Here is a 14547-nt window from a genome sequence, read left to right as displayed (position 1 = left end):
ATCAAGCAATAAAAAAACAAGTATACTTCACACCTCTTGCAGAAGCTAGCTGTGCTACAATGCCAAAGCTATGTTCAAAATAAGCAGGAAATATATTACTTTGTAGCAGCGAAAAACTTTTACCATAACTTTTGAGAAAGAATACATTCTTTTCTTTAGTTTTTTAAAGTTTAGCTGGGTTGTTTCTGAGTTTCCACAGGGGTTCAAAATCCTCATTTCACCCAGACAGAACAAGTTTGGTTTTGAACCTGCTTAATGTCCACAGATACATTAAAACCCCACCACACAGTCTGTTGTTCTTCTCTGCACTCTCCTCTTTTCATTTTGTCTCAGATGGTGTGAACTTTTCATGAGAGCAGAGAACACACTCCCTCCGCTGATAAAAACCAAGTCTAAGTTTTCTGAAGATAACAATTAATCTTCCAACCTGAGCAAATCTTCACTGTAGGTCTGCAGCAACGATGATTTTTATTTAAACCCCGCTGTTGGATGTTTCTTAACTTCTAAATCCAATATGGCTGCTGTATTTATAAAAGGCAGCTTCAGTTACACACTTATTGTTCTTTACTTTTGTAGATAAAACTGTAAGTTTCGAAGGCTAATTTATTTTTAGTGCTAAACAGAAGAAAAACCAATTGTTTATGGTTAACCTGGAAATCTCACATCTGAGACGATGTTATCCTGAAAACTTGAAACTTTTTAGTGACGTCATTCCAGATGTGAGTTGTGAGCATTTTCAACATTTTTAACCATGAACTGCTGCAAATTTAACTGTTTTCTAAGTGAAACAAAGGCTTTGTTTACAAATGTAAGCTATATGCAACTTTTTTAACGGCCCGATTTCAATATTTTCACCCAAAAAATTCAATCTGTGCCACTTCCATATGTGATACTAAATCGAATATATATCCAACAGAAACGTCTGCAATCACAACAATCATGTCATGTTTTGTCCAATTATTATTGTACAATAATGTAAAAGATATGCATCTTAATTCTAAACCTGAAGAAGCCAAACACGATAAATCTGGACCAAGAAAATGGCTGAAGCAGCAGATTCATAGCTAAAGGCCCTGAACAGAGTCTCTGTGTTAGTAATTTCTCCAAATTGCACCAGAAACCTGTGATGAATCTCATCCACGTTGAGTTTGCTTCATGCTTCAGTAAGATAATCGTCTTTTTCCTCTTAATCTTCCCACTGTTTTCTTCAGTGATACTAATCATTTGTCAGAACCTGATGCTCGTTCATTCAAAATTAAACTGTCTGAAAACTATCTACTGTATGTAGATCTGTAAACTCAAAAGGTAATTTTGACGGCTTCACATTTCTGTCTGTAGATTTAAGCTTGTTTATTAATAAGCTGTTGGTTGCTGGAGCTCAGACTGGTAACAAAACTTTCCATAAATAAAAAAAACAAACATTGACCCACATTTTTACAGAATTTCTACTTCTAAATGTTTTCCTGAAGCAAACTGCTCTGGTTTTATCATCAGCTTCTAATCAAATCTGAAATGATCTTCTGTAAATTCATTCAGTTTTAATATGCATGTTAAAAAATTACTTTAAAAACAAGTTTGGAAAAATAGCTTTGATTAACAGTTTTTACAACAAATAAAAATTCTGCAGTAAATGAGTAACTTTCCAAAAAGGTTTGCATCAGGAGCAACTAAGTTACTTTAATGTGAAGATGTAATTAAGTATCTATTTCTAACTAATCCAGATTTTGTTTTGTTCATGTCTCCTTATGTTTAGAAACTGATTAAGTAGTTGAAAAGTTAAATTAGATGCATGACGAACAAGAGACTACGTAAGAAGGTGAAGGAACTCTCAATATGTTCCTTAGATTTTCATGCATGACCCAATGTTTCTACATTTCTTTCAGACTGAAGCGAAGGAGGAATTTAGAAAATAGAAAACTTAATTTACAGACACACGTCAGGTCTTATTTTTCACCGAAACAGTTTCTGCAACATCTTTTTCAGCCAGGAGCCTCTCTGCCTCTTGCTGTTTTACTCTTTCCTTTCTCCTGCTGCAGCTCGCTCCATTGTAGGCCTCCCAGCTGGACGCCGTTGCCTTTTGACTGGGAGGTGAATGGAAAGGAGTTAGAAAAACCAACTGAAGACTCCAGTGCTGAAAGGAAACATCGGTGGGTCTATAGCGAGGCGCGCTCTACAAAGAGCTGGGAGAGCGCTCGATAAAAAGCAGAAACACAACAGAAGCAGCTTGTTCTGCAGAAGACTCCCCGCTCCGAGGACAATGAACATTAGTCTGGGTCCCAGCCCGGGTTCTGGGCGTTTTGGGGGGCTGTGTGGATGCTTCAAAATGTATATGTATGAACTAATGTTGAAGTGGCAAAACTGGAAACAAAAATGTAAGATGCTGGAATCTCTTTGGGTTGTGAGCTTAAAAACTGGCGGAAAATGTTAATAAAAAAATCTTAGCGGTTGTAGGATTTCTCTTTTGTCTTTGGTAAAAGACCACAAGTCTTTTCTCCTGCTAGCGTTAGACTCATGCGTTTGTTTTGGTTGTATTTACCCAGAATGCACTGTGTTGTAGTCCGCTTCCTGCTTTTGGAGTGGTCTCCATTCCCATTCACATTCACATTCGAACCGCACCAGAGTTCACTTCATCCGAACTGAGACTAAGGTTTGCAGCCGGACCAGAGTTCAGTGTATTTGTCCGGATCAGAGTTTTATGTATTCACATTTCCCCAAACAAACCGAATTAGATTAAAGCAGACTAAACATGGCCGGTGTGAATGCACCCGAAGAAACACAAATTCCCTTTTCCCAAAAGTCCTCCTTTCATCAACATCAGTGTGTGGCGCAGAGAGAGGAAGGGGAGTGCATTAAATTCATTATGCATCAGCCAGGTGTGCAAAGGGGAACTGCTAATTGCCCCTCCACTAATGTTTAATGTACAGAATATGTTGGGGTGGGAGAGAAGAGGAAGACTTTAAGAATTAAGAAGTGTTAGAGAAATGGTGCAAATCTGTCCAAAATCCCAAAAATTCAAAGACAGCTGCAGATATTTATAAAATCACCACTCTAAATGTGAAGAATTTACATCTTGGAGACTAAAATCAAATAAAATATTGCCGTTATTTGCCACACTAACATCTTACACACTCAAAGACACCGTTGCTGTTGGTTTCAGTGTGTGTTTGTTTCCGGGGCGTTGGGGACAGGGATGGTGTTCAGGTTCAGTGAGTTTGCAGCTGATAGACAGGACTAGCTAAGCTGCTACCGCGGTATTGGCCTGGTCTGCTGGTCCCACGCACACGCAGCCGCCCGACCGCACCAGGTCGGCGGCTGATAAGGAGACGAGCTGGCATGATGCACACCTCACTGAGGATCAAACGAGATCAAGCTGCTACGACCTTTTCTTTTCTCATCCAATATTTCAAACATCTAGTTTACGTCACACCTTAAATCTAATTATTTTGTTAGAAATATGAAACAACTTCATAATTTATTTGAAAATTGTCATCTACAGCAACCAGGAGCAATCATCACCAAAGTCTGAGAGGTGCAGACATTAGAGGTCTGCACCAGCGTCAACTTGAAACTGATGCTAAAATTTGCAGTTGTGCACACAGAGAAAAGTCAGATTCCCTCTGGAGAAACTTTTATCATCAGATGAAACTATGTTAGAAGGATTCTCTGTAAGTCGTTTAAATGTAAAAACACAGAACCAACTGTTGAGCACGGTGGAAGCAGCATTATGCTATGGAGTAGAGGTAAATTGCACTGAGTTGATGGGAATAATGAAGGAGTAGAACTAACTGTAAATTGTTCTCAAATTGACAGATGATTTTAACCTGAACAGTTTGGTTTTTTAACATGACGATGATCTAAAACACGTTTCAGAACGGCTAAAACAGGCTAGCATTAAGCTTCCAGAATGGCCTAACTAAAACCCTAACAGGGCTGTATTACAAATTTCCCAGTCACATAGTGACATTTTACAGCACTTCAAGTACCTTCAGTTGTAAAAAAAAAAAAAAAAAGTTGTACATATAAAATATGCCATAAAAGAAATTGGGCCTCTGTCTCTTTAAAAACTCCTGCTCTTTCTAAAGCTCCGCCTCCAGGAAGTCATCACAACAAGGCTCCTCTATTAACCCTTTAACAACATTTTAAGCAGCGTTTCACTGAGATGTAGCTCCTATAATAAGCTCAGCAGGTGTTTGCTAATTGCTGCTGGCTAGTCTGAAGGAGCTGATTGGTTGAGCCATGGAGAATGTCTGCTCTATGAGGCAGGAGCTTGGGAACTGCAGCTCTGAGGAGGAGCTGTGTCCCTGAGGGCGGAGCTAGGTCCAACCAGACGTTTGCTCAGGTGAGTGGTTGCCATGGAGATTAAATGATTTCTCAAAAATGCAAGAGAGAATCAAAGCAACACTCCTGGTTTATTTTACATGAAGTTTTATATGAGGTAAAGCCCAAAAAAGTACAATTTTCATGATACCTCCCCTTTAAAGATTTGGAAGTCATGCTTTAAACGAACTGCACCAATTCTGCAAAGAACAGTAATCAGATACCCAGAAAACATGTGGTACAGGTACAACTCGCTGGAGGAAATTAAGCTAAATATTAATGGGATACATATCAGCCAATATTTCTACCCTGAAAAAGAACACTTAAAATCAAACATGATGAATAATTTCTGACTGGAAGTGTAGTCCGATATCTGTTTAAATCTCACTAGTCTTTGCTTTAAAAGGGATTATTATAAAGATGTTGTTTAGACTAATTTTTACTCCTGATTAATACCTGAAATCCTTTCTGGATCAGCTAAAATAAATTTAAGAGTGACTACTTTCAATATTCACACATTCACTTTGTTTTCTTCCCAGAGTGAAAGCAGGCCTAATCTACTTAGGTATGTGTTACTCTCTAAGCTTTCCATTGTGGAGTAATTTGGTTCTAATTGAGCGCAGATCCACATGAGTCCATTACATTCAATTCATGGTGCCGCTGGGCTCCACCAATCACCAATTACATTAGCTTGTTTTGTCCCGTTTATCAAAGAAAAATACCAAAAACTCAAATCCACCCCCTGCTGAGGAGTCAATGGAATTTCTAACAAAGCTTTCAGAGAGCCATTTAATGGTTCAGCAAGCCTTAATGCAAAGCAACGACAGGCTTTTTATACAGGAGCGACACGTGCAGCCGTCGCAAACCCGCTCTAAAGCAGCGCTAACGCTAAACGGGATGTTTTAGAAAAGGACACACAAAGCAAAACGCAGCCTTTACAGTGCTGTTAAAACTCAGACGTACCTCCGAAACACTGCAGCCTTCATGTAATCAAAACCACATGTTGGAGGTTAGAGTTTTATAAGAGCGGGTCGCCTGTGAAAGAGTCCGCGCTCTGCCAAAGGGTGACATTAAAGACCCGCTGATGGCAAAGCCAGATGGAGGGAGGAAGACAGACAGACAGCAGATCTGTGCTGAACACACCATCTTTGTGTGACATAATCCTCAGCCTTTATAGTAAAACACAAGAACCGTGAAACGTCTTTCCAAATTAAACTGACTCTCAGTGCTGGTTGTTAAATGCTATTCCTGAACTGGCTTCCAACTGAATGTCATTTCTAAATAATTTAATTTCGATATGACGTGTTGGTGTTGCAGTTATTCGGCTCCTGGGCTGTTAACTGACAAGATCACCAGGAAAAGAATAATTACCATCTCAGGATGGGTTTATGCAGTAGAGCATAAGGTCTTCCACTTTTTTCTGGAAACTCTGGCTGCTTTTCCACTTATTTCAGTCCATTATCCAAGTCATTAAATCTGACCTACAAGTCACTCAAGACTCAACCGAAACGGAGGGGCTGTAGGGTTGGGGGGGCTAACGTTTTTACATTTTTTAAAGTTTTAAGTGTTTTATGTATGGGAGACAGAGATGACAATTTCCCTGAGGGTTGATGGAGTTTCCTCTTTCCATTCATCCGTCATTGAAAAACAATCCTAAACTCCAGAGATGCACAAACACAAAAACAGGAAAGCAAGAAAAGGAGAAACTTTAAACTGTCTGACAGACAGAAAATAGGATTTTAACACCAGCAAAGATGACGAGTTAGCTGAAAACTGGACATATAGTAGATGGTCAACCAAATTTTTACTTTATAAACTAAAAACTATTAATTTCAGTTGAGTTAAACTTTTATTAGATGATAAAAGTTGAGCTTAACATTCCACGTCTTGATTTAGCGTCAACCTTAACTTAGCATTGCTTAGCTATATTTAGCTTAGCCAACCTTAACTTAGCATTGCTTAGCTATATTTAGCTTAGCCAACCTTAACTTAGCATTGCTTAGCTATATTTAGCTTAGCCAACCTTAACTTAGCATTGCTTAGCTATATTTAGCTTAGCCAACCTTAACTTAGCATTGCTTAGCTATATTTAGCTTAGCCAACCTTAACTTAGCATTCTATTGTTTGGATAATGATCTAAGGAATCTCTTAGGCTCCGAGTTAGGTTTTGGGTTTTTTTTGTCCAAATTCCTAAAAGACCAAAAACAAATCCAGGATGGTAAAACAGCACTCTGTATTTTCTTTTTTAATAAAGAAACAATAAACTCTGCGATCGTCTCTGACGTAGACAGATTACGTGACTTTTTTCCTAAGAAGGTTGTATAAGTTTCTCGGCTTCCTTAAAGCTCACAGATTCTCTTTATCTTATTCACTTCAAAACAAACTGGCTTTCACATCATCGCTGCAGAGCAGCTGCAGGCTGACCGTTAATGTGAGCTGCATCTGTCAGAGTCTTTAACAGAGAACGTATCTCTGCATGTCGATGGAAAAATGACCGATCTATTGGTCTGACTGTGAAGAAAGAACTGGGGAGTGAAAAGTTCAGACTCTGTGGAAACCTGTGATGCATGTAGAAAAACAAAAACATACATGTATGTTCGTACTGTAAAGACCTGACCCAAGGTTATTACAGTTACAACTAACAAAATAAAAACTGAAATTGAAAAAAACATTTTCTTTAACTGAAATCGGTATTTAATGACGACTAGAGCTGTATTGTGTCTTTATAAAACTAAAACATGCTTAAATTATAGATATAATATCCTTTATTTTTGTGTTTATGAACTTATTTATCTTTTTCCCCACACAAGCTATTTACATAAGTTATCTGCACTCCATACTCCTCCTGGCTAGCAAAACAGCGATGATAAAACGGTATCTTCTGTTCAACATCTATTACCTAATCAATACAATAGTTTTACCTTTATGAGTTCTGCACACAGGGATTAACCAAAGTATAAAAAATGTAAAAACTACTACTGTAACTAAGCTGAAACTAAACAATATTTAACTAATAAAAACTAGTAAACACACTAAAAGTTAATTAAAACTAACTGAATTAGAAAACCAAAATTAATTAAATAAAACCCAAACCCTGACTTGAGCCAGTATTGATCTGTAAATGTGTACATTTAGACTTTTTCTGTCCAAAACTTCACTATTATAATTCATTCTGTTAAAATACAAAGCAAACAAAGTGAAAGAAAGGATCCCGATGACGTAACTGAGAATCTGTGTTTACACGAATCAGTAAAACCCTGACCCTGTTTGCATGTAAGCATGGAGCAGGAAGAGCAGAGAGCAGGACAAGAAGGAAGGAGGAGACGGAGTGATGTCATTATCCCAGATCCCTCCAGCAGCAAATCCAACCGCCACAGAAATCATTTGGCTCCAAACAAACAGTGGAAAACAAAGCAAAGAACAGCTAAAAAGTGAGCGCCCCGCTCCGGTCTTCCCACTCTCCTCCATCTCCCTGTCACATGCGCTCAGCTCCCGTTTAATGTCCTGCAAATGAAGCGGATTTATTAATGTGTAATTAATTATCACTACATAATGCATGAGAGACTCCAGGGGCTGAGGGCTGAGAGGGAGAGAGAGAGATAGCAGACGCAGAATGAGATTTCTGCCTTCCTCGCTTCACTAAAGACACATTAAAAACGGATTAATCCACTGAAATAATATTTAGATAAGAGGGAAGCGGAGCTTGCTTTCATTTCTTCCTCAGGCTCATCTCTGCTTTCTTTTTAACCCAGGAGCTCCATCATCGCACCATTAGTCCATGTTCAATTAACAGACAGCAATTAGTCAGGTCCCGTCCCTGCTAACAGGGTCTAATCGCTGCAGAGGCTCGCCCGTTCCACCAAATCCGTCAAACGAACCTGAGGGCCGCTGCTCATCAGGACGTTTCCAAACATCTGACCGCATTTCTTCACGCTACAAATCTGTGAAAAAGACCAACAGCCATGTGGGAAGAGGATGGACTGATGAAACAAAGAAAGCCCAATATAATACTAGTAAATATGCCTCATTATTTCCATTTCTTTGAGAACCCATTTCCAGCAAGCACATAAACCACATCTATCCTTATTAAACAAGACTTTTTTTATTATTATTATTATTTCAGTTACGGTTTCTACAGCCTGAGTGAAAGTCCTGACTTTCTGATAAAGCTTTCTGATAACTTGACCAAGGTCTCGTTCTCTCAGGCTTCCAAAGAAAATGTCAACTGATAAATACAGGAAAGCTTCACCACTCTAATCCTGCTATGGATTCCTCAGAGCAGCTGCTTATCACTTCATTCAAATAATAATAACATCCAGAGAAAACCGGACAAAGATATTAAAATATGCGTTAAAGTGCTCATGCACATTATTTTTATCTTTTCCAAAAGCAAGGAACATTTCTGTAAAGATGTGTTTTAAAGGAATGCTGCTTTATAAAAAGATAACACTTATCAAATAAAACTTTGTCTCAATTTTTTTGCTGACAGAGAAAAAAATGTAAGCAATAAGTTGCAGAAAGAGCAAAAACGCATGAAATTAATTGAAAAACAAAAATAATGTAACTTCATAGTTTCAGAGATAAACAGCCGAAGATTCAGAGTAACATCTTCAATTTTGACCAGATCCAAGACTTCAACCTCTTCTTTACAGAAACTGAACCAACTGTAGCTTTCTACCTAGAAATACAGATAAGATACAAATCATCAGGGCTGTAGTGATACAATAATCCACGATACGATACAATACACGATATTCTGCTCACGATACAATATATATTGCGATATTCAGCAAACGATACAATTCAATATACTTTTGCAAATTTCTGAAAGATTTTAGAGGGACAGAGTGATTTTGATGACATTTTGTGACTGTTATAGAGTTAATTTAACTGAAAACTGATTAAAAGCACCAACTACACAAAACCTGGCTCTGGTTTGACATGGACACAGACTTAAAGTCGACAGCTGGAGAAAATGAATCAAAGAAGTGGTGAGAAAACATGTTTCTTTTAATTGAAACAGTACAAACTGTAGCTTACATGCATTTGTAAAGTAAATAAAGTGCACCAAGTACCTGCTCTGAATAGTTTGATACCTTTTTAACCTTGACACTTAACATCTGAAGGAACCGCTCTAAGCCTGATGACCTAATCACTCTCCCAGCGAAGCAAGCAGTGAGTGAGCAAGGTCACAGTTGGATGCTACGATACTTGCGGATGAATATCGATTTTTTTTTCTAGGAAAGAAAATATCAATATATATCGCAAAATCGATATTATTACACAGCCCTACAAATCATAATGTGACATGGTGATCAAAGAGTGAGGAACTAATTTGTCTTAAGTTCCTGATGGAAAAGGATACAGTACACCAAAGTTTGGCCTGCACAACGTTAAATCATAATAATCATGGCAATATCTATATTTACAATCCTAAAGGTTCACTTTGATACAAAATGAATCAGGTTATTAACGTCTGCATGACCATATTATATTAGACGAGTTGCATGGATGTTTACTGTCCTTCGATGCACCAAACAGCCTTCTCAGGATCCAACACCAGTTTGTCATCAGATCAAAATGTTCAGGGTTCCTTGATGAGGTGGTCGGCTTAAGATTATCTTCATTTATTCTTCAAACTTTAACCCCAATCCATATTAAACAAATGGCATCGCAGTGCATACTGCTGGTTGATGCATTTAACAACTCAAAATGGAGGAAGTTACAAGATTTTATGCATTTAATGAGCAGAGAAGAAAGCTCACTTTTTTAAAAAGATTAATTGATATATTTCAAGTTCTTTGCATTCATCCTCTGATTTGCAATATATTTGACTAAAAGACATTGATTAGGATTAGAAATGTGCTGATCAGCCATTTTTTTTGGCCAGTAAGAAGCTCCAATTTGAGCCCCAATCAGCCGATCCTGATTTTGACCACTTACGATACATTCTGAAACAACGAGCTTCAAGTTTATGACAGAGGTGTTGGTTTGTAATTAAAGAATAAAATAAAGATTTTTCAATAACGTTTATGGATCAAAACATGTTGCAAACATTTTGGAGATTTTTTTTATCAAACTCTAAAGTGCAACAAAGAATAAACAAGAATAAACATCAGAAACAGAGCTGCATTTAATGAACATGGGGAAAATACAGGTAAAGGTTTTAGTATTTAATCTAACAATGAAGAGAAGAATTGGTGGATTCCAGTCTCTGAGAATTTACTTTTATATTTCATGTCAAAATGAAAAAAGAGAAAGAGTGACAAGTATAAAGTTCAGCAATTATAAATGTGTGTATTATCACGCCGCTTTTGATTCACTACTTGCTATTTATATTTATAACATAAAATGTTGCACTTAATGCACAAACATCCCAAGACAAATTATATAATTTGATATAATATAGAGAAGCACTTTGGAAAAGGAGTTGGGATGAATCTCATTAAAGCTTTTCTTTGCAGCTTTAATGACGGACGACAGAAACCTGACAATATTTCTGACATCGAACCTCAGACTGGTGAGTGAACGATCTGTTTCTGATCGGGTCGCTGCGATCCGGTCCGGACCTGCAGCAGCAGCAGAGACGGCTGAGTTGGGATTCTGCTGCTGATGCTAAGCCGGTCAGAGTTGGGTGAGCAGGTGAAAGACAGAAGAACATGAAAACACAGATAATCCCTCGGTGATGCCCACCTCACCTGCTGCACCCCTCCTACCTTTTACCCCTCACCCCCTCCCTGCTTTCCTCCTCCATCTCTCTCCCCCTCACCACCGCCCCCACCCCTCTACCCCCCAACGCCAGGTTGTGCCAAGCTGTCAGAGGGGCAAGGTGCGGACGGGAGATAGCAAACACACACAGGAGTACACATAACACATGGTGCTTAAAGGCAAGACAACAAGGGCCGTATTTGCAGAAAACACACAGATAGAGAGAGAAACAAACATAAAGAGGGAGCGAGAGAGGGAGAGAGAGAGAGTGTGTGTGGTGGTCGTCTGCATCGGCTTTGCCTCGCTTCGCTCCGCTCGGCTGCTTCACTGAAGCTAAGCTCCGGTTATCCAGGCTGCTGAGACCTGCCGGCTTCAACGACGAGATCCCACTTCCAAAAACATGAGCGCAAACACACACACACACACACACACACACACACACACGGATCTACTGATCCGGATGGGATACAACAACCATCTTCATCCCATCTCTCACATTCTGATCAGAGAAAAACAGGATTGTAGATTCTCATGTTCTCCAGATCTAAACGTGACATTATTTAATGTAATTTTGAGTAATTCTGTTATTTTACAGTAATGATTTTTGTTTAATCTTTATTGGAGACTCTTCAGTCCAGCTATACATAAAGTTTCAATAAATCCACTCCGATTTCCTTTCTTTTGAGAGCTCTGTGATCGGCAGATACTTGCATTTGAAGTCGATCTTATCCACCTCAGCAAAGAGGCATTTGACCTGCGCCAGGTCACGTCTGCATGTTTGCAGTTAACATTAACCACCCCATGTTGCCCACTCGACAACGTTCTTTCTCTAATTAGCAACATTTCAGACCAATAAAAAATCTGCATCGACCAAAATCAGAATCAGCAAGTGACGCTTTTTAAAAAGTCTAATCAGTGCACACATAGTTAAAATACAGAAACACCAGCTGCGTTTCCATTACAAAATTTGCTGATATTCTGCTAGTGCAGAAAAGAAAACACAATTTTGCAATTGCGTTGTTTCCATTAACTGAGAAATGCAATTAAAATCACACGTGAATAAGTTTGTTCATGACACGCCATCATCCTCCCACCACTTCCTGTCGTCTTCTTTGCCATTTTCGTCACTATTAGCATCCCTTTGATTTTGTGATTCATGTGATGCAAAAAAGTGTTTCCATTGCAGCTTTGTGAAAAACTAATTTTGATACATCAGTACAAAAGCTTTTTATCAAAAAACTTGAGTTGTTTTTTACTTAAGCAAATATATTTTTGTAATTCCAATTTGTGCAACTATGTAGTCGATGGAGACGCAGCTACTGTTGAAGGAGGTGGACGATGTGACACATTTCTAAACCAGAAACAGATCCATGCTGCAGGAATCAACTCAAAATGAACCAGAGTTTGCCCAGGATTCCTGAGGCGGCTGTGGAAAGCGAGAGCTGTCACTGCCGATCACATCTTCCTCCCTACAAGAGCTAAAAAGCAACAGTTTTAAACCGTTTTCCTGCACACGCAACCCGCAGTAGAAAGACATAAAAACCACAAACCCATCCCCGAGGGAGCGCATTAACACGTTCTGTCAGAGATTCCTGCACAGCACATGCAGCATCCCCTCTAAAGAATGAAAGGCGTCCCGCCTCAAAGCAAAGGCTAAAAACCTCCAAACATCCCCAAAATATATCCAACAATCCTGATTTATAATTAATACCAGGAAGGCTTCACGGACACAGGAGGAAAAAAGCAAAGGAAAAGCGTGGATGGCTTTAGGAAATAGAGGAAAAGGGGGGAGGAGGAGTTGGTGACCACATGGTCGGACAGTCCCGCTGCCCATCTGGGTCCCATAAAGGAAACAGGGAGGCCAAGGACACCACATGCCCCCCCTCCACCCCGCCCCTGCGCGATGCCCACTCAGCCATGCACTGCAATGAACGCCACTTCATGACGATGGCGGAAAAACTCACGCCTCGTTTAGCAGCAAATAAAACTTATTTTTCAAACAGAAACAATCAATTTTATGGATGTTTAGATAATAAATATGCGGGAAAATAGCCGTTATTAGGCTTAAATAAGACGGAAACCTTCAAACCGCTACAATTATGCGGTTTTCCATATTCTAAAAGCATATTTAGTACATTTTTAAGAGTAAATAAAAATTGGGATTTCTCCTCTAATTGGAGATCATTCAGTGAACCACAACAAGTTGGTGTAAAAATAATAAAACAGCCCACGCTGTCAGAACAATGATCCACCCGTGTTAGCTAATTAAAAAACAATTTCCACTCAGTCAGGTATACGCGGACAGGACTTGCTTGTTTTTTTTATTTTCCACAGTCTGACTCAGTAAACTTCAGGTTTTAAGCCAAGCAGCTGTAGAGCTTCACACAGCCTGCTTACAGCCCTTTAGGGGAAAATCAACTTAAATTAAATTAAGAGTCAACGCTGCAGCGGCACAAACTCCGGTTCCGCTCCCAAACCAGCACTTTTCTTACCTTTAACAGAGCGCGGCTTGGCCTGTTTCCGTCTGGACATCTCCGCTTTGCGCCCTGAAACCTGGATTTTGTCTAACTGCTCTCGTTCCGCTCCTGGTTTCAGCTTCCCATGCAGGCGGCGGAGCAGCCAGGCTGTCCTTTCCTCTTCCTCCCTCTTCTTCTTCTCCTGCTTCTTCACCTCCACCACCTCTTCGCTGCTTCTTCGCCTGTTGCAATGCGGCAGCTTCGGTCACTGCCGTCAGTCCGGCCAGTCAGCTGCCGCTGCTGCTGCGTTTTGTGGGAGAAGCGGACACAACTTCCTCGCTCGCCGCGACTCCGACAACCTTGATTTTGTTTCTTCTCTTCTCTCTGCCGCGCCGCCGCTGCCGCACGCGTTCCGCTTTCTCCGACCTCTTCCAGCGCTCGCGGACGGACCTGTGCGCGAGCTGCCACCCACGCGCGCGTCCAAAAAAAAAAAAGAAAAGAAAAAAAAACACCAACCAACACCTGGACAGGACCTCCACGCGCTGCGATAGAGAGAAGTGACAGCCAGCACCTCGTACGGATTGTTGTTTTTGGTATTTCGGGTATTTTTTTCAAATATTTTCTATCGATTGAAGCGCGCCTTCTTCCTCCTCTCCTCTTCCTCTCAGCTTCTTTAGTTTAGTGTCACTGTTTCAGGCTGTTCTGGTTCTCTTCCCCCCACCCCTCCAGGAGCCGAACCGGGCAGAGCCGTCCGTTATTTCTACTCTAGGTGTTGTGGATCTGGTGGCATGGACAGTGCGCTCCTTCCCCCCTGCCTCTCCACCCCGAGGGGAAAGCTGCTTTTACAAGCCGTTCTGTTTAATATTTCCTAATAAACGGCAGGCTGATGTTTGGAGCGGTCTAACCCTGCGCTAGCCTCTGTCTCCCTGCTTTTTCTTTGTCCTGACTCTGGCTACCAGCCTCCCTCCTCCTCCTCTGCCTGCCTCTGCTGGCGGGGCTGCGGCGCAGACACACATAATAAAGCCAAGGCAGGCAGTGCTTGGCTGGAAATGTAGCCGCGTCCCAG

The 14547-nt window shown here is 40.2% G+C and overlaps 1 protein-coding gene across 1 annotated transcript in view; it reads right to left on the bottom strand.

Moving 5' to 3' along the window:
• The window catches only part of znf423 (zinc finger protein 423), a 180649-nt gene extending 166116 nt beyond the window's left edge, over window positions 1-14533 (bottom strand). The window contains exon 1 of the mRNA XM_088006140.1: window positions 13518-14533. Coding sequence (XP_087862266.1) covers window positions 13518-13557 — 40 coding nt within the window. The 5' untranslated portion in view covers window positions 13558-14533. The remainder of the gene's footprint in view (window positions 1-13517) is intronic.
• Between the last annotated feature and the right edge of the window lie 14 nt (window positions 14534-14547).

Source organism: Poecilia mexicana, unplaced genomic scaffold (assembly GCF_051168715.1).
Source record: "Poecilia mexicana isolate PSO_F unplaced genomic scaffold, ASM5116871v1 scaffold_6, whole genome shotgun sequence".
Taxonomy (NCBI): Eukaryota; Metazoa; Chordata; class Actinopteri; order Cyprinodontiformes; family Poeciliidae; genus Poecilia; species Poecilia mexicana.
This window is presented reverse-complemented; position numbering and strand designations above follow the sequence as displayed.